General features: G+C 40.5%; 1 protein-coding gene and 1 non-coding gene across 7 annotated transcripts in view; one reads left to right on the top strand and one right to left on the bottom strand.

Annotated features, from left to right (window-relative positions):
• APMAP (adipocyte plasma membrane associated protein) overlaps positions 1-21,214 on the top strand; it is a 45,996-nt gene that overhangs the window by 12,857 nt on the left and 11,925 nt on the right. For 5 of the 6 annotated variants that reach the window (XM_032859343.1, XM_032859341.1, XM_032859344.1 and 2 more), the window contains exons 3-4: positions 3,402-3,517; positions 19,972-20,064. In XM_032859343.1, the coding sequence (XP_032715234.1) occupies positions 3,402-3,517; positions 19,972-20,064 (209 nt within the window). The remainder of the gene's footprint in view (positions 1-3,401; positions 3,518-19,971; positions 20,065-21,214) is intronic. The other variant, XM_032859346.1, reaches the window with a different exon arrangement.
• LOC116868811 lies at positions 19,425-19,528 on the bottom strand. Its single transcript, XR_004382893.1, has one exon. It is a non-coding gene; the product is annotated as a U6 spliceosomal RNA (small nuclear RNA).

Raw genomic sequence — 21,214 nt, 5'->3', positions numbered from 1 at the left:
AGGATGTGGCTCAACCTACCCCAAATAGAAACTGACTTGGGGTTTTCTGAATAATCTAGTTGGCTAAGGTGGGAGTGTGAACTGTGTCCACAGCTGGGCATCAAAATCTGGACTGGGGAGTTAGCCCTGGAGAAGAGCAGGAAAGTGAAAAGAGCAGGGGAACATGGAGCTTCAGTGACTGGAGACCTTTGATCTCAGTAAAGGTGAATTTATATGTGGGAAGAGTGAAGAAATTCAAAGGAAAGACAGGTGTGTGCTCTCTTTCTGAAGCTGAAAGGGAAAGTGGCCCACTAAGGATTTGAAATTGTACAAAGTACATTCTGTCTGTACAGTAAATGAGCCTTGTGAGGAGGGGAGGGAGGAGAAGCCCAGTGAAACTAGGGTGGCTGACAGGGATCTTTCCCATGCTCAGACTTCGAAGGTGACTTTCTCAATAATTGGAAGGGGCAACCCCAAAATGCAGAACAAAAGCAGAAGACTGGAGGAGGTAGAAGAACAGAAGTGAGCTGAGGTTTGGAGGAAAATGCTAACAACAGCAGCAAAAAGGGCTTCTTTCAAACTCTGTTCAGAGCAAAAAGAGCAAGGAAGGGAAACACACTGTCTGGAGCAAGTAGGTGGTTGCAGTATTAACGCTGACGGGAGAGCAGAGCTCTCAGCTTCTGCTGCACCTCTGTTCTCTCCACCAGCGACTGCCGTGGGGAGCAGGATCCGGCCAGCTGGACAGGAGGGAGGATGGCTGACGGAAGTGCCTCAGAGAGTCTACCTCTGGTGTCCATGTCCTCCAGGGGAGCGCTGAGACCGCACTCAGCAATTGCTGGGAAATCACAGAGAAAAATGAAGATGGGTGCAGGCCCCTCCAGAATGGACTATTATGCAGTTGGTTTCAGTTCTAGGGAGCAGTCACCAGGAAGGTTGCAGGGCCTTGTCAAAAACCTGCCATGCAAGGCACCCTTCTTTCTTCCTTGTTTGGAAAATGTGTGGTAGATAGGACATAAAAAGACTTTATAATAAATATAAATATAAATATAATAAAAAGACTTTATAATAAATATAAATATAAATATAAATATAATAAAAAGACTGTGGTAGATAGGACATACAAGACATTCTGATTTTTGGAGGATTTTGGTCAGTTCTTTCAGGATACATTCAACACATGAAGTTAATGGGACTTAATAAGAGTTAGCAGCACTTGGGAGTTAACAGGGAGCTGATAAGAGTTTATGAGTTCACAGGCTTTAGCAAGGGTCCATGTGGCCTGGCTGGCCTTCCTGAGGCCATTCTTCGTTGATGCTCCTGCTGCTCAGGCTGCAGGAGTTGGGGCCCTTTCTTGCCCATCCTTTGCATTTTCTCATATAAGTTTTCTTCTTGCCTCCCTGTTGAGATAATACTCAGGCTGCTTGTTGGCAGGGATGGTGCATGATATCCTGATTAGGTTGATGCTACAAGTATTTCTCGAGGACTTCCTTTGTATAGGGAATTAGGCAAGGTCAAGGATTGGGCAGAAGGGGGTGGCTGAGTCTCGGGTGTACTGTCCTCTATCCCTGGGCTGTACATGCTTGTCTGTGTTGTTCAGTCTTCACGTGCACCTTGGGAGGGCTCACCTTCCCAAGGTTAGAATTCAAACCTAGCCATGTCCATCTCCATATCCTAGGCTTTTCTCAACAAAGTATGCAGGTTGCAGCCCTGCTCTCTTCATTTAGAAGTAAAACTCGTAGCTTTATTAGGTAGATACTTATCTAATAACTTTATTAACTTAATATCTTTTAATAACTTTATTAACTCCTGGTTAAATCATGATTGTTTTTTCTTTTAAAGCAGGTGAAAGCCATAACTGGGAGGCAGGGTAGAGTGAAAGGGGGGTGGGGTGGGGGAGTTTAATTCAGAGGAAATTGTGCTGTGTCCTAAGCACATGCTTGACTCAGAGGAGGCAGTAGGTGTTCTGCTGGAAAGGGAAGGGTTGGGCAAGACAGGGAAGCTTCTTTATCATTCGACATCTTCAGCCACCCCTTCCCTCTTGAGTCTCCCACTCTGGAAGGGTGGCTAGGAAACTGCCCTGCTTGACGGCAAGGTAGGGTGGGAATTGGGAGATATTTTCCCTCTTTGCCCCTTCCTTCCCTTCCTCCTCCTTCCCGCAGTGTTGGTTGGGAACCCCCTATATGGCAGGTGCTTGAGATATAGCAGTGAAAAACACAAACAAATCCCTGATCTCATGGGCCATGTGTTCTAGTGGGGATAGACAGTATATGCAACAGAAAAGTGAGCAGCTACTAAGTGCCATAGAGAAAATAGAGTGTTAGGAACTGGGCTTTGGAGGGAGGTCTGGTGTATTATATTGGGTGGTCAGAGCAGGCCTCCCTGAGAAGGGGAGGGCAGAGCACAGAGGAGCTGGTGCCAAGGATTTAAGGGCGAGAGGTGCCTGTTAGGTCAGGAACCCACAGGGAGGGCCCTGTAGAGGGCAGAGTGAACAGGAGGAGAAGACCTGAGAGAGGTGACTGGCCAGACTGCAGGGAGAAGGGCACCCCTGCAAGGCCATAGGCTCTAGCTGAGATGGGGCCATTGCAGGGATGTGAGAGCTAAACGCTGTGATCTGAATGTATTTCACAAGGTGCACAGTGCTGGGTTGAGGATATACATTGTAGAGAATATGGAGGAAGCAGGGGCCAGAAGATGGTGGCCTGGACCAGGGTGGTAGCAGAGGACATGGGGAGAGGACCTTCAACCATGTCTGCCTTCCGAAAGTGCCACCAGCAGGATTTGAAGGCTGAGAAGGACCAGCAGAGAGGGAAGATCCCTGGAGCTCAGTCTTATCAGAGGAAGGGTCCAGGGCCCAGTGTAAGCTGGCTTCAGAGAGAAACCTGGCTGGGCCCTGAGAGGGACAGGCAGGAGGCAGAGAGCACCTGTGCTGGATGATAGGCTAGTGACACCAGGCCAGGACAAACTCCTCTCGTTTCTTCTGTTTTCTCTGTGAAGTAGGAAGCGAGGCTATCAGCTGTGGGATGTCCACCACCACTCCCCTCTGTCTTAGTTGGATTTTAATGACTGGGCAGACACTGAAAAATAAATGCCAGGGCATGTGAATCAGAGGGTGGGATGATGTCTAACCTGTGTCAGGGCATTGGACTGAGACTGGAGCTTGGGTAGTTGGAGGCCCTGGATACTCTCCGCTGATTACCAAAGTTCCTGCATTAGCCATAATCATATTTTAATTTTTTTAAATACTATGACCTTTTCTGATCTCCTAGAATGGTGTTTTCTTTAACCTTTGTGTTTCTGGCCACTAAGGATGTTATTGCAGTGTGCCCTCTTTATCAGAGTGGGGAGTTATGCATGAAGGGCCTCAGTAAACTTTCTTCATGTATTTCTTATAGACACATCCCTATAATTGCATTATTTTACAGCTTCAAAGAACCCCCTCTCTTGCTTGGTGTTCTGCAACCAAATACGAAGTTACAACAGGCGGAAAGGCTGTTTGAAAATCAACTTATTGGGCCAGAGTCCATAGCAAATATTGGGGGTGAGTAAAGCCCTGGAACTTTAAGGCTCCCTGAGGGGGGATTTTGCCAGAGCAGCCTTGATGCACCCTGCTCCTGGGTGGGGGGGGGGGCTCTGGCTGTCCTCCTCAGCTGTAGACAGGACCCCTCAGCTCTCTGAGTTACAGGTTTTGAGTTCATGTCTGTGGAGCACTTCATTCTGTTCAAAGTGTTGGGCCCATTAAATTGAAAGGAAAAAGGAAACATACACTGATGTTTAGCTCATTTATCAAAGGTAGGTGTTACTCGATAGGACATTTTTCTTCATTCAGTTTGTCTTTGCAAAGATTCCATTTCTGAAAAGAATACAAATGAGGGGCATCTGAGTGTCTCAGTCGGTTGGGGGTTGGGCATCTGCTTTCGGCTCAGGTCATGATCCCGGGGCCTGGGATTGAGACCTGAGCTGGCTCCCTGCTTGTGGAGAGTCTGCTTCTCCCTATCTCTCTCCCTCTGCCTGCTGCTCCCCTTGCTCATGCTAGCTCACACTCTCTTAAATAAAATAATCTAAAATAAAAAAGAAAAAAGAATACAAATGATTTCCACTGTTATGTTGTTTTGTTTGTTTTGTTTGAAGCTGACTTTGGTGGGTATGTTTAAAGGTAACTTAACTGCTTCAGACTTGCCCAAACCTGAGAGCTAGACATGGATCTGGTTCTAATTCTTGAGTTTCTAGCCACTAGGCATTATCTGCCTTTTAGAATGAAGATTAAGTTCCAGAATCAAAAGACACAGTTACTGAGCAGTTGAAGAGCTGAAAATGGCGTGAGGATTTCTGAGCATCCTGCTGGGGCAGGCCGCCTCGTTGGGCAGTATGGTATGCTTCTGTGCGGCGGTGTTAAACTCCTGCGTCCGTGTGTGTGGCTTCGCCTTGGGCAGAGCATGGCGGTCCCTCAGTGGGATGGACCCCTTCTCTCTCCCCTGCTGTTGGATGTAGGACCCAGTCTGGTGCCTTTCTGCAAATGTTAGTGGTTTGGCTGGCAGTCAAAATTGTAAGAGGGATAGGCCTTTCATGATAGAACCTTGTATTTCTCTTCATGAGATACTGACGTTTATTAATATAACAAGTTTTGTTTTTGGTGAAAAACCAAAATTGATATTTAAACTGGAACTCCAAGGAGTAAGAGTGATCTTTTTTTGTTATCTTTTAGAGAGAATGTTTCTCTTGTCCCCTCCCTTTCCTCTTGGGCTGACACTGCATTGCTCCATGGCACCAGGGCTTGCCTTTTTCCTTAAAGGAGTTGGTTCTCTCTGTGAACACTGTTAGGCACAGTGGGGGTCTCTTACCCCCCGCAGGTGTGCGTAGGCCCCAGGGAACCACTGCTTCCCATCTGCCTTTTGGAGTTGTCCTGGGGGATATAGCTGGCAGTGGAAGAAGGCACTGGCCTCAGGAGGGTGCAGGGAGAGTAATCACCAATTAACATGCATTTATTGTTTTAAATAAATTTTATTTTATTTTATTTTTCATGTTCAATTAGCCAACATATAGTACATCATTAGTTTTTGATGTAGTGTTGAGCAATTCTTAGAGCATTTTAGATTCATAGCAAAATTGAGGGGAAGGTACAGAGGTTTATCATATACCCCACCCCCCACCAGCACATATACACAACCTCTTCTGTTATCAACACTGACACCAGAGTGGAACATGTGTTACAATAGATGAACCTACCCTGACATGTCATTAGGACGTGGAGGCCATGGTTTACCATAGGGCTCACTCTTGGTGTCATATTCTATAGGTTTGGACAGGTGTACGAATGATGTATATCCACCATTATCATATCATAGAGTAGTTTCATTGTCCTAAAAATCCCCCCAAATCCTCTGAGCTCCATCTGTTTATCCCTACCATCCTGCAACGTCTGGCAACACTTATCTTTCTACTGTTCTCCATAGTTCTGCCTTTTCCAGAATGTCACAGAATTGGAATCATATAGCATGCAGCCTATTCAGATTGGCTTCCGTCACTTATTAATATGCACTTAAGGTTCCTCCGTGTCTTTTCGTGGCTTCATAGCTCATTCCTTTTTTTTTTTAATTAACATATAAAGTATTATTTGTTTCAAGGGTACAGGTCTCTGATTCACCAGTCTTAACACAATTCACAGAACTCACCATAACACATACCTTCCCCAGTGTCCATCACTCAGCCACCCGATCTGTCCCATCCTCCTCCCCTCCAGCAACTTTCAGTTTGTTTCCTGAGATTAAGAGTCTCTTACAGTTTGTTTCCCTCTCTGGTTTCATCTAGTTTCATTTTTCCCTCCCTTCCCCTATGATCCTCTGTGTTGTTCCTCAAATTCCTCATATCAGTGAGATCATATGATAATTGTCTTTCTCTGATTTACTTATTTTGCTTAGCGTAATAAGTTCCATCTGTGTCATTGAAAATTGCAAGATTTTGTTTTTTGGGTTTCTTTGATGGCTGCTTAATATTCCATTATGTATATACCACATCTTCTTTATCCATTCATCTGTTGATAGAGATCCAGGCTCTTTCCATATTTTGGCTGTTGTGGACATTGCTGCTATAAACATTGGGGTGCATGTGCCCCTTCAGATCACTACATTTGTATCTTTAGGGTAAATACTCAGGAGTGCAATTGCTGGGTTATAGGGTAGCTCTATTTTCAACTTTTTGAAGTACCTCCATACTTTTTTCCTGAGTGGCTGTATCAGCTTGCATTCCCACCAACAGTGTAGGAGGGTTCCCCTTTCTCCACATCCTTGCCAGCACCTAGCCATTCTGACTTGTGTGAGGTTGTATCTCACTGTGGTTTTGATTTGTATTTCCCTGATGCTGAGTGATGTTGAGCACTTTTTCTTGTGTCTGTTGGCCATCTGGATGTCTTCTTTGCAGAAATGTCTGTTCATGTCCTCTGCCCATTTCTTGATTGGATTATTTGTTCTTTGGGTATTGAGTTTGATAAGTTCTTTATAGATTTTGGATACTAGCCCTTTATCTGATATGTCATTTGCAAATATCTTCTCCCATTCTGTCCTCTGTCTTTTGGTTTTGTTGACTGTTTCCTTTGCTGTGCAAAAAAAGCTTTTTATCTTGGTGAAGTCCCAATAGTTCATTTTTGCCCTTGCTTCCCTTACCTTTGTCAGTGTTTCTAGGAAGAAGTTGCTGTGGCTGAGGTCGAAGAGGTTGCTGCCTGTGTTCTCCTCAAAGATTTGGATGGATTCCTGTCTCATATTGAGGTCTTTCATCCATTTTGAGCCCATTTTTATGTGTGGTATAAGGAATTGGTCCAGTTTCATTTTTCTTCATGTGGCTGTCCAATTTTCCCACCACGATTTGTTGAAGAGACTTTTCCATTGGACATTCTTTCCTGCTTTGTCAAAGATTAGTTGACCATAGAGTTCAGGGTCAATTTCTGTGCTATCTATTCTGTTCCATTGATCTATGTGTCTGTTTTTGTGCTAGTACCATACTGTCTTGATGATTACAGTTTTGTAATAGAGTTTGAAGTCTGGAATTGTGATGTTGCCCACTTTAGTTTTCTTTTTCAACGTTCCTCTGCCTGTTCAGGATCCTTTCTGGTTTCATATAAATTTTAGGATTATTTGTTCCATTTATTTGGGAAAAGTTGATGGTATTTTGATAGGGATTGCACTAAATGTGTAGATTGTTCTAGGTAGCATATTTATTCTTCCAATCCATGCAGCTCATTTCTTTTCAGTAATATTGTGAAATATTGTGAAAATATTTGTTCTTCCAATCCATGCAGCTTTTGCCTTTTTATTGATGGTAATACTCCATGTGTGAATGTACCAGTTTATCTATTTACCTACTAAAGGACACCTTGGTTACTTCCAAATTTTGGCAATTATGAATAAGGTTGCTATAAACATCCACATGCAGGTTTTTGTGTGGACTTATGTTTTCAACTCATTTGGGTAAATACTAAGGAACACAATTGCTGGATTCTAAGAATATATTTAGTTTTTCAAGAAACCGTCAGACTGTCTTCCAGAATGGCTGAACCATTTTGCATTCTGACCAGCAGTTAATGAGCATTCCTGTTGCTCTACATCTTTTTTTTTTTTTAAGATTTTATCTACGCCTTTGACAGAGAGAGATCACAAGCAGGCAGAGAGGCAGGCAGAGAGAGAGGAGGAAGCAGGCTCCCCGCTGAGCAGAGAGCCTGATGCGGGGCTCGATCCCAGGACCCTGAGATCGTGACCTGAGCCAAAGGCAGCGGCCTAACCCACTGAGCCACCCAGGCGCCCCATGTTGCTCTACATCTTAATCAGCATTTGGTGTTGTCTGTGTTTTAGATTTTTGACCATTCTGAGATATGTGTGGTGGTATTTCATTGCTTTAGTTTGCAATTCCCTAATGGACATATAATGTTGAGCATCTTTCCATATGCTCATTTTCTATTTGCATATCTTCTGTGGTGAGGTATCTAAGGCTATTGGCCATTTACAAAATTGGGTTCATTTTCTTATTGTTGATTTTAAGAGTTCTTTGTATATTTTGAATAACAATTCCTTTATCAGATATATATTTTACAAATATTTTCTCCCAGTATGTGGCTTATTTTCTAATTTTCTCGACAGTGTCTTTCACAGAGCAGAAGTTGACTTTAATGAAGTCCAACAACAGTTATTTCTTCATCATTATGTCTTTACTGTATCTAAAAAGACATCACCACATCCAAAGTCACCTAAATCTTCTCCTATTTTTTCCTCTAGGAGTTTTATACTTTTGTGCTTTACATTCAGGTCTATCATCCATTTTTAGTTAACTGTCATGAAAGGTGTAATGTCTGTGTCTAGATTCATTTTTTACATGTGGATGTCCAGTTGTTACAGCACCATTTGGAGAAAATACAGTCTTTGCTCCATTATATTATAATATATTATGTAAGATTATATTGTGAAACATCAGTTGACTAATTTATGTGGGTCTGATTCTGTACTCTATTCTGTTACAGGGAATTGTCTTATTCTTTTGCCATTACCATAATATCTTGGTTACTGTAGCATTTCGGTAAGTCTGGAAGTCAAATAGTGTCATACCGTTGGCTTTGTTCTTCAATATTTTGTTGGCCATTCTGGATCTTTTCTTTCTCCATAAGAACATTAGAATCAGTTTTAGGATATATACAAAATAACTTCCTGGGATTTTGATTGGGATTGCTTTGAATCTATGAATCAAGTTGGGAACAACTAAGCTTTTTTGCAATATTGAATCTTCCTATGGATGGACCTGGAAAATCTTTCCATTTATTTAGTTTTTTTAAATTTCTTTTATCAGAGTTTTATAGCTTTCCTCATACAGATCTTGTACATATTTTGCTATATTTAGACCTAAATATTTTATTCTTTTGGGTGCTAATATAAATGCTATTCTGTTTTTAATTTTAAATTTTCCTTGTTCATTGCTGGTGTATAGGGAAGCAATTGATTTTTGCATAGTGTCCTTATTTCCTGAAACTTTGCTATAATCACTTATTAGTTCTAGGACTTTTTTTGTTGTTGTTGATTCTTTGGGATTTTCTACATAGACAGTCATATCATCTTTGAACAAAGATTTATTTCTCCCTTATCAATCAGTATGCCTTTTATTTCCTTCTTTTATTGCATTAGCCAGGACTTCTAGTACAGTATTGTGAAGGAGTGGTGAGGGGAGGACATTCTTGCTTTTGCTCCTCATTTTAGTAGGAAAGCTTCTAAGTTTGTCACCAGTAATTATGATGTTAGCTGTCAGTATATTGTAGATGTTCTTTTCAAGTTGAAGAAGTGCCTTTCTATTCCTAATTTGCTGAAAGTTTCTTTTTCTTTCTTTCTTTCTTTTTTTTTTTACAGGTTGTGAAACATGATATATTTAGTTTCCTACTTTTTTCTCCATCCTTCTACCACCTAATTTTAACCTACACTACATTTGTTTAATTTAGGGTGAGTTAGATCCCTAGATATTTTTCTTCTTGTTCTTGTTCTTCTTCTTTTTTTTTTTTTTTTATGTTAGGTTAGTTATCATACAGTACATCATTAGTTTTTGATGTAGTGTTCCAGGATTCATTGTTTGCATATAACACCCAGTGCTCCATGCAATATGTGCCCTCCTTAATACCCATCACCAGGCTAACCCATCCCCCCACCCCCCCAAAACCCTTAGTTTGTTTCTCAGAGTCCATAGTTTATCATGGTTCATCTCCCTCTCCAATGCCCCCCCTTCATTTTTTCCTTCCTTCTCTTAATGTCCTTCGTGCTATTCCTTATGTTCCACAAGTAAGTGAAACCTTATGATACTTGACTTTCTCTGCTTGACTTATTTCACTTAGCATAATCTCCTCCAGTCCCATCCATGTTGATGAAAAAGTTGGGTATTCATCATTTCTGATGAGTAATATTCTATTGTAAAGCTTTTATCAAGAATGGGTGTTGGAGGGGCACCTGGGTACTCAGTGGGTTAAGCCTCTGCCTTTGGCTCAGGTCATGATCTCAGGGTCCTGGGATAAAGCCCCACATTGGGCTCTCTGCTCAGTAGGGAGCCTGCTTCCCTCCCCTCTCTGCCTGCCTCTCTGTCTACTTGTGATCTCTCTCTGTCAAATAAATAAATAAAATAAAATACAAAGGGTGTTGGAGTTTATCAGATGCTTTTCTGCATCTGTAGATATGATCACGTGATTTTTCTCTAATCTGTTGATATTATGGATTACTTAAGTGATTTTCTTTTTTTTTTTTAGATTTTATTCATTTTTTGAGAGAGAGGGCATGAGCAGGGGGTGGGGCAGGGAAGAGCAGAGGGAGATAGAAAAGCAGGCAGGAGAGGGGAGAGGCAAGATAGTGGAGGAGTAGCAGACTGAGTGACATCAGGTCACAGGAGATCAGCTAGATAGTTATCAAACCATTCCAAACACCTACAAACCCAACAGGAGATTGAAGAGAAGAAGAGTAGCAGTTCTAGAAACAGAAAATCAACCATTTTCTGAAAGGTAGGACCTGAGGAGAAGTAAATCTGAAGCAACAGGAAGATAGACCGTGGGGGGAAGGGCCGACCCCTGGCAAGCGTGGAGCAACGGAACACAAAATACCAACTTTTAGAAGTCTGCTCCACTGAGGGACATCACTCCAGAGGCTAAGCACGGGGGAAGCCCTCACAGGGACAGTGTGGTCTTAGGTTCCACGGGATCACAGAAGAATCAAGGGTGTCTGAGTGTAGCAGAGCTCACAGGTATCAGAGCGGGGAAGCTGACTAAGAGATGGAGCTGAGGAGTGAGCTCTCAGCTTGGGGTTACCTTAAACTGTGATCCGTGGCACAGTCGGACCACTGCTCTTTGAGCAGGGACCCCACAAGTGGCAGATCTGGGGAGACCCACCTTCCTCTGCTGGAAGAACAGGGCACCAGGAATCTCCTGGGTTTGGAGACTCCAAACGGGGCTGTGTGCCAGAGACAGAAATGCTCAGTCATAGGCTGGGTGAGCTCGAGTGCCACCGGAGACCAGGGAGATGGGAGTGATTGACTGCTTTTCTCTCTCAGCGCACTGAGGAGCAGGGTCCTGAGCTCTCGGTTTCTTCGGGCCAGAGATTGGGAGGCCACCATTTTCATTCCTGTCCTTCAGAGCTCTACAGAAAGCATTTAGGGAACAAAAGCTCCTAAGAGCAAACCCGAGGAGATTACTTAGCCTGGCCGCTGCAAGGGCAATGCAATTCTGCCTCAGGCAAAGACATTTGAGAATCACTACCACAGGCCCCTCCCCCAGAAGATCAGCAAGAACATCCAGCCAAGACAAGCTCACTGATCAAGGAGAACAACGGAATTCCAGAGGAGGGGAAGGCAAAGCATGGAATTCATGGATTTCTCCCCATGATTCTTTAGTCTTGCAAAGTTAATTGATTTTTTTTAATTTTATTTTTTTCTTATTCTAATTTTTTTTAAATTTTCCTCTTTCCTCCTTTAACATTTATTAACTAATTTATCTTAATAATACCTTTCTAAAAAAAATCTTTTTAAACCTTCATTATTATAGTCATATTTTATCCTTCCTTGTATCTAACTTTATTTTTTGTATACATATAGGGTTTTTTTTTATTCTAAAGAATTTTGATATATAATTTTTTCTAATCAAAATATACCCTAAATCTAGCACAGGGCTTTGTTCTAGTCTCCAGCCTGAGCAAATTCTCTCCAATTTCTTTTTCTTTCTTTTTCCAACTAACTTATCAATTCCTTTTTTAGAATTTAAAAAAAAAAATTTCTTTTTTACAATCATACTCCGTCCCTTCATTATGTTTACCCTTATTTTTGTATATATATATAAGTTTTCCTTTCTTTTAAATTTTGGGAGGTAGTTTCTTCTAAGAGACCAAAATACACCCTAAATCAAGTGGGTGGCTCTGTTCTATTCATCAGTCTAATATATGTAGATATTAGAATAATACGTGTCTATCTATCTATATGTATATATATAACTTTTTTTTTTTTAATTTCTTTTTACCCCCTTTCTTCTCCTCCTGATTTGGGGTCTCTTTTGATTTGGTTAGCATACATTTTTCTGAGGTCTTTGCCGCCCTTTTAGTATTTTATTCTTTCATTCATATGTTCTTATCTGGGTAAAATGACAAGGCAGAAAAACTCACCACGGCGGCAGGGGGGGTTGGAGAACAAGAGGCAGTACCAAAGGCTAGGGACCTAATCAATATGGACATTGGTAATATGACAGATCTAGAGTTCAGAATGACAATTCTCAAGGTGCTAGCTGGGCTCGAAAAAGGCATGGAAGATAGTAGAGAAATCCTGTCTGGAGAAATCAAAGCCCTTTCTGGAGAAATAAAAGAACTAAAATCAAACCTAGCTGAAATTTAAAAAGCTATTAAGGAGGTGCAATTAAAAAATGGAGCCTCTTACTGCTAGGATAAATGAGACAGAAGAGAGAATTAGTGATATAGAATACCAAATGACAGAGAATAAAGAGGCTGAGCAAAAGAGAGACAAACAACTACTGGACCACGAGGGGAGAATTTGAGAGATAAGTGATACCATAAGATGAAACAATATTAGAATAATTGGGATTCCAGAAGAAGAAAGAGAGAAGGGGACAGAAGGTATATTGGAGCGAATTATAGTAGAGAATTTCCCTAAAATGGCAAAGGGAACAAGCATCAAAATCCAGGAGGCACAGAGAACCCCCCCCCCCTCAAAATCAATAAAAATCGGTCCACACCCCATCATCTAATACTAAAACTTACAAGTCTTAGTGACAAAGAGAAAATCCTGAAAACAGCCTGGGACAAGAAGTCTGTAACATACAATGGTAAAAATATTAGATTGGCAGCAGAGTTGTCCACAGAGACCTGACAGGCCAGAAAGAGCTGCCATGATATATTCAGAGCACTAAATGAGAAAAACATGCAGCCTAGAATACTATATCCACCTAGGTAATCATTGAAAATAGAAGGTGAGATAAAAAGCTTCCAGGACCAACAAAAACTAAAAGAATTTGTAAACGCCAAACCAGCCCTACAGGAAATACTGAAAGGGGTCCTGTAAGCAAAAAGAGAGCCTAAATGGAAAGGAACAGAGACCATATACAGTAACAGTCACCTTACAGGCACTACAATGGCATTAAATTCATATCTTTCAGTAGTTACCCTGAATGTAAATGGGGTAAATGCCCCAATCAAAAGATACAGGGTATCAGAATGGATAGAAAAACAAAACCCATCAATATGCTGTCTACAAGAAACTCATTTTAGGTGCAAAGACACCTCCAGATTTAAAGTGAGGGGGTGGAAAACAATTTACCATGCTATTGGGCATCAAAAGAAAGCTGGGGTAATCCTTATATCAGATAAATTAGATTTTAAGCCAAAGACTATAATAAGAGATGAGGAAGGACACTAAATCATACTCAAAGGGTCTGTCCAACAAGAAGATCTAACAGTTTTAAATATCTATACCCCTAACATGGGAGCAGCCAACTATATAAAACAATTAATAATAAAATCAAAGAAACACATCGACAATAATACAATAATAGTAGTGGACTTTAACAGCCCCCTCACTTTAATGAACAGATCATCCAAGCAAAACATCAACAAGGAAATAAAGGCCTTAAATGACACACTGGCCCAGATAGACATCACAGATATATTCAGAACATTCCATCCCAAAGCAATAGAAGACACATTCTTCTCATGCACATGGAACATTCTCCAGAATAGATCACATCCTGGGTCACAAATCAGGTCTCAACTGGTTCCAAAAGATTGGGATCATATCCCTGCATATTTTCAGACCACAATACTCTGAAGCTAGAACTCAATCACAAGAGGAAAGTTGGAAAGAACTCAAATACATGGAGGCTAAAGAGAATCCTACTAAAGAATGAGTGGGTCAACAAGGAAACTAAAGAAGAATTGAAAAAAATCATGGAAAAAAATGTAAATGAAAACACAACTGTTCAAAATCTGTGGGACACAGCATAGGCGGTCCTGAGAGGAAAGTATATAGTGATATAAGCCTTTCTCAAGAAACAAGAAAGGTCTCAAGTACACAAGCTAACCCTACACCTAAAGAAGCTGGAGAAAGAACAGCAAAAACCCCTAAACCCAACAGGAGAAGAGAAATAATAAAGATCAGAGCAGAAATCAGTGAAATAGAAACCAAAAGAATGGTAGAACAGATCAATGAAACTAGGAGCTCATTCTTTGAAAGAATTAATAAGATTGATAAACCCCTGGCCAGACATATCAAAAAGAAAAGAGGAAGGACCCAAATAAATATCATGAATGAAAGAGGAGAGATCAGAACCAACACCAAAAAAAATACAAACAATTATAAGAACATACTACAAGCAACTATACACCGGCAAATTTGACAATTTGGAAGAAATGTTTGCATTCCTAGAGACGTATAAACTACCACAACTGAAAACCAGAAAGAAATAGAAAACCTGAACAGACCCATAACTAGTAAGGAGATTGAAGCACTCATCAAAAATCTCCCAACAAACAAGAGCCCAGGGTCAGATGGCTTCCCAGGGGAATTCTACCAACCACTTAAAGAAGAATTAATACCTATTCTCTTGAAACTGTTCCAAACAATAGAAATGGAAGGAAAACTTTCAAACTCATTTTACGAGGCCAGCATTATCATGATCCCAAAACCAGACAAAGACCCCACCGAAAAGGAGAATTACAGACCAATGTCCTTGATAAACACAGATGCAAAAATTCTCACCAAAATACTAGCCAATAAGACCCAACAATACATTAAAAGGATTATTCACCATGACCAAGTGGGATTTATTCCAGGGCTGCAAGGTTGGTTCAACATCTGCAAATCAACCAATGTGATACAATACATTAACAAAAGAACAAGAACCATATGATACTCTCAAAAGATGCTGAAAAAGTATTTGACAAAGTACAGCATCCTTTCTTGATCAAAACTCTTCAAAGTATAGGGATAGAAGGTACATACCTCAATATCATCAAAGCCAACTATGAAAAACCCACATCGAATATCATTCTCAATGGGGAAAAAATGAGAGCTTTTCCCCTAAGGTCAGGAACATGGCATGGATGTCCACTATCACCACTGCTATTCAACATAGTACTAGAAGTCCTAGTTTTGGCAGTCAGACAACAAAAAGAAATCAAAGGCATCTGAATCAGCAAAGAAGTCAAACTCACTCTTTGCAGATGATATGATACTTTATGTGGAAAACCCAAAAGACTCCACTCCAAATCTTCTAGAACTTGTACAGGAATTCAATAAAGTATCAGGATATAAAAATCAATGCACAGAAATCAGTTGCATTTCTTTACACCAACAGCAAGACAGAAGAATGAGAATTTAAGGAGTCAATCCCATTTACAATTGCACCTAAAGCCATAAGATACCTAGGAATAAACCTAACCAAAGAGGCAACGTATCTGTACTCAGAAAACTATAAAGTACTCGTGAAAGCAATTGAGGAAGATACAAGGAAATGGAAAAATGTTACATGCTTATGGATTGGAAGAACAAATATTGTGAAAATGTCTATGCTACCTAATGCAATCTACATGTTTAGTGCAATCCCTATCAAAATGCCATCCATTTTTTTCAAAGAAATGGAACAAATAATCCTAAACTTTATATGGAGCCAGAAAAGACCTCAAATAGCCAGAGGAATGTTGAAAGAGAAAGCCAAAGTTGGTGGCATCACAATTCCAGACTTCAAGCTCTATTGCAAAGCTGTAATTTTCAAGATATTATGGTACTGGCACAAAAACAAACACATAGATCAATGGAACAGAATAGAGAGCCCAGAAATAGACCCTCAGCTCTATGGTCAGCTAATCTTTGACAAAGCAGGAAAGAATGTCCAATGGAAAAAAGACAGTCTCTTCAACAAATGGTGTTGGGAAAATTGGACAGCCACATGAAGAAAAATGAAACTGGACCATTTCCTTACACCATACACAAAAATAGACTCAAAATTGATGAAAGACCTCAATGTGAAACAGGAATCCACCCAACTCTCCGAGGAGAACATGGGCAACAACCTCTTTGACCTCCACCACAGCAGCTTCTTCCTAGAAACATCGCCAAAGGCAAGGGAAGCAAGGGCAAAAATGAACTATTGGGACTTCACCAAGATAAAATCTTTTGCACAGCAAAGGAAACAGTCAACAAAACCAAAGATAACTGATAGAATGGGTGAAGATATTTGCAAATGACATATCAGATAAAGGGCTAGTATCCAAAATCTATAAAGAATTTATCAAAACTCAACACCCAAAGAACAAATAATCCAATCAAGAAATGGGCAGAGGTCATGAACAGACATTTCTGCAAAGAAGACATCCAGATGGCCCACAGACACATGAACAAGTGCTCCACATCACTTGGCATCAGGGAGATACAAATCAAAATCACAGTGAGACACCACCTCACACCTGTCAGAATGGTTAAAATTAACAAGTCAGGAAACAACAGATGTTGGAGAAGATGCTGAGAAAGGGGAACCCTCTTACACTGTTGGTGGGAATGCAAGCTGGTGCAGCCACTCTGGAAAACAGCATGGAGGTTCCCCAAAAAGTTGAAAATAGAGCTACCCTATGACTCAGCAATTGCACTCCTGGGTATTTACCCTAAAGATTCAAATGTAGTGATCGAAATGGGCATGTGCACCTGAATGTTTATAGCAACAATGTCCACAATAGCCAAACTATGGAAATAACCTAGATGTCCATCAACAGATGAATGAATAAAGTGATGTGGTGTATATATACAATGGAATACTATGCAGCTATCAAAAGAAATGAAATCTTAACCATTTGCAACAATGTGGATGGAACTACAGGGTATTATGCAGAGTGAAATAAGTCAATCAGAAAAAGACAATTATCATATGATCTCCCTGATATGGGGAATTTGAGAGGCAAAGTGGAGGTTTGGGGTTAGAGAAGGAAAAAATGAAACAAGGTGGGATCGGGAGGGAGACAAACCATAAGAGACTCTTAAGCTCACAAAACAAACTTGAGGGTTGCTGCGGGGAGGGGGGTACGAAGAGGATGGTTGGGTTATGGACATTGGGGAGGGTATGTGCTATGGTGAGTGCTGTGAAGTGTGTAAGCCTGATGATTCACAGACCTGTACTCCTGGGGCAAATAATACATAATATGTGTAATTAAAAAAAAAAAAAAAGAAAAGCAGGCAGGAGGGAGGAGTAGAGAGTCTTGACCAGTATTTGATCCCAGGACCCTGGGACCTGAAGGCGGATGCTTAACCAACTGAGCCACCCAGGTGCCCTTGATTTTTGCATTTGTATTCATGAGAGATCTTGATCTATAGTTTTTTTGTAATGACTGTCTGGTTTTGGCATTAGACTAATGCTGGCTTCGTAGAAAATTTTAGCAAGTATTTCCTCTTCTTCTTTTTTCTAGAAGAGATTATAGGGAATTGGTGTCATTTCTTCCTTAATTGTTTGGTAGAATTCATCAGTGAACCCACTGGTGAAAACTTTATGGTTTTTCTCTTTGGAAGGTTATTAGTTATTGATTCATTTCTTCAATAGATACAGGCCTATTCAAATAGTCTGTTTCTTCTTGTGTGTGTTTTGGCTGATTGCATTTTTCAGGGTATTGGTTTATTTCATCTAGGTCACCAAAGTTGTGAACATAGAGCTGTTCATGATATTCCTTTTATGTCCATGGAGTCTGTAGGGATGTTCTGTCTTTCATTTCTGATATTGGCAATTTGTATCTCCTCTCTTTTTAACTTCGTTAGCCTGGCTAAGTGATTATCATTTATTGACCTTTTCAAAGAACTATCTTTTGGTTTTGCTAATTTTTTTCTTTTGATTTCCTGTTTTTAATTTCATTGATATCTGCTCTAACTTTATTTATTATTTCTTTCTTCTGTTTACCTTGGGTTTACTTTGCTCTTCTTTTCCTAGTTTCCTAAGATAGATGCTTAGATGATTGATTTTAGATCTTTCTTCTTTCTTAATACATGCATTCAATGCTATAAATTTCTCCCTTTCACTGCATCCCACATATTTTGAGAAGTTGTACTTTCATTTTCATTTAGTTCAAAGTGTTCTTCAGTTTCTCTTCTTGAGATTTCTTCTTTGACCTGTGAGTTAAATAACTTCTAAATAGAAGTGTGTTAATCTTCAAGTATTTCAGGATTTTCCAGCCATCTGTCTGTATTAATTCCATTGTGGTCTGAGAGCAGCAATGTATGATTTCTATTCTTTTAAATTTGTTAAGGTGTGTTTTATGGCCCAGATTGTAGTCTATCTTGCTGAATGTTCTATATGAGCTTGAGAAAAATGTGTATTTTGCTGCATTTGGTTGAGCAGTTGATAGATGTCAATTATATCCAGTTGATTAATGGTGCTATTGTGTTCAACTATGTGATTACTGATTTTCTGTCTTTAGAGCTTGTCCATTTCTTTTTTTCTTTTTTTAATAAAGGTTTTTTAAAGATTTTATTTATTTATTTGACAGAGAGAGAGCTCATAAGTAGACAGAGAGGCAGGCAGAGAGAGAGGAGGGGAAGCAGGCTCCCCGCTGAGCAGAGAGCCCGATGCGGGGCTCGATCCCAGGACCCTGGGATCATGATCTGAGCCGAAGGCAGAGGCTTTAACCCACTGAGCCACCCAGGTGCCCCAGAGCTTGTCCATTTCTGATAGAAAGATGCTGAAGTTTTCAGCTCTTGTATTTATCTATTTCTTCTTGCATTTGTATCAGCCTTGCTTCATGGTATTTGATGTTGTTATTAAGCACATACACATTAAAGCTTATTATGTCTTCTCGGAAGATTGACCACTTACTATATGTAATATTCTTCTTTGTCCCTGATAATGTTTTTTTTTTCTCTTAAGTTGGCTGTGTCTAAGATCAATGTAGCTACTCCCTTTCTTTGGATTAGTGTTGGCATGGTATATCTTCTTCTATCCCTTTATATTTAATCTATGTGTGTCTTTGTATTTAAAGTGAGTTTCTTATGGACAACATGTAGTTGAGTCTTTTTTTTATTTATTTACTCTGAGAGTCTGTTTTTTAATGGTATACTTAAACCATTGATGTTTGAAGTGATAATTGATGTAGTTAAATTCATATTTACCATTATTATTACTGTTTTCTATTTGTTCCTTTTTTTTGTTCCTATTTTTGTCTGCACTCTCGGCCTTTTATAGTTTTTGGTTTTGTTTTGTTTTTTGTACAGTTGACACACAGTGTTACATTAATTTTAGGTGAACAACTTAGTGATTGACAAATTTATACATTATGCTATATTCACCACAAGTATAGCTCTTATAGTTTTAATTGACCATTTTATGATTCCATTTTGTCTTCTTGCTTAACATACCAATTATACTTTTTCTAAAATAAATTGTTTTAGTAGTTGCCCTAGAGTTTGCCCATATATATTAAAAAACTATGGAATGTTTCATGAATCTGTATGTCATCTTTGTGCAGCAGCCATGCTAATCTCTGTGTTGTTCCAGTTGAAGTACATGTGCTGATAAACTGAGCACTTAATGTGCTTTAGTTTTATCCTGAGGCACTTCTTAGCATTTCTTCCCCTTTAGTTGGATATAATCAGTGTCTGCAGCAGACATCGACCTGAGGCAGACATGAACACATGTCCCTGAGTGCTGAAGGTTAGCCCAAGAGTCCACACTCTTTTGAGAGTGGAAAATCCTCACAGTTTTTTCATTGACTGGTGTCTTCTACACCCTTGCTCCAGTGTCAGGTTGAAGCCTATGTGCCAGTGCCCCAGGCCTCCATGGTTTTATCACTGCATGCTTTAAGGACTTTATAAGAACTCAGACATCACCTCTCCTTCATCTTCAGAGCTGTCATTTTCTTTCTAGAGATGCAAAATACCAACAGGCCCCCTCTGTTGTAGAAGGCAGTATGATCACAGTTCTTAGGTTAATCTAGTAACTCTCTTGTTCCTTTTTATTTTTTTAAACAGATGTGATGTTTACTGGTACAGCAGATGGCCGGATCGTAAAACTTGAAAATGGTGAAATAGACACCATCGCTCGGCTTGGTTCAGGCCCATGCAGTAAGTCAGTGACAGCACCCCCAATATATGTCTGTAGTCATTGAGAAAGGTGCTGAATGGCTGGGCGGAGCTAAATTTCCTTAGAAGTCAGGTTCACCCTTGCAGATGAAGAGCCCCTGACCACGTGGCCAACAGATCCTCACCTGAGTGTTACCCCCAGCTCTTCATTTTCTGTGTGGTCCCTGGACCTCATGGTACCTGATTGTCACCATGCAGGTGCAGCTTGCCAGCGAGGCAGTGGCCCCAGCACCTGCCAGTTACTTTAGGGCCCCACACCTCCGCCATTCCATAGTGGCATTCCCCCTTGAGGTCACTTTGAGGAAGATTAATAGCCATGGTCAGTGTGCTGCTATGGAGAAGCAGTCGGCTCGGTCATCACTTGCATGCCGAAATGTTGTTCCTGTGTTAGCTTCTCAGGAATTTCAGCAGTGTCTTTCAGAGTGAAAACACCTCTATGTCACTCAGGTTTGGGGAAATTAGACTAGAAGAATCTCACTGTTTAAAACCTGTTAGCCCACAGTTTTCTTAGTAGTTACCACTTTTTAAGAGCTAGAATGCTTTTGTAAAAATGATGCATTTTCATTGTACAAAGGTACAAAGGAGAAAGTAAAAGTCACCTGAGAGTCTTCACAGATATAACTATTAACATTTTAGTGCATAGCTTTTTGGAGCTCTTTCTGTTCATGGGTACTCTGGTTTTGTGATGGAATCATACTCTACATTCATTTTTTTTTAACCTGCCTTTTCCACTCTGTATTTTGGCAGGAAGTGGCCCAACAGTAAGTGTCCTGCAGTAAGGATTCCTGTAGTAAGCACCCCATGGAAAGCACCCTGCACTAAGCACCCTTCATAAAGCACCCCACAGAAAGCACCTTGCACTGAGCACCCCTGCAGTAAGCAGCTTACAGAAGCATCCTTACATACAAATCCTGGCAGTGAACACATCTGCAATAAATATGCATTGCCACAGGTTTAAAAAGAGTATAGGTATTAATCTGAGGAATAAAATAGTATCTCTCCCTTTAAGCCAGGTGGAGGGAAAACTGCCGAGGCCCTAGACAGGCAGAATATTCAGGTCAGCAGTTGGGATTAAACTGACAATTACTGAGGTCCTTGGGGGGAATTCTAGAGTTGGAGCCTGGGTCCTGAT

This window comes from Lontra canadensis, unplaced genomic scaffold, assembly GCF_010015895.1.
Source record: "Lontra canadensis isolate GAN:19392208 unplaced genomic scaffold, GSC_riverotter_1.0 scaffold16, whole genome shotgun sequence".
Lineage (NCBI taxonomy): Eukaryota > Metazoa > Chordata > Mammalia > Carnivora > Mustelidae > Lontra > Lontra canadensis.
Note: the sequence above shows the minus strand (reverse complement) of the source record. Positions and strands in the feature narration are given on the sequence as shown.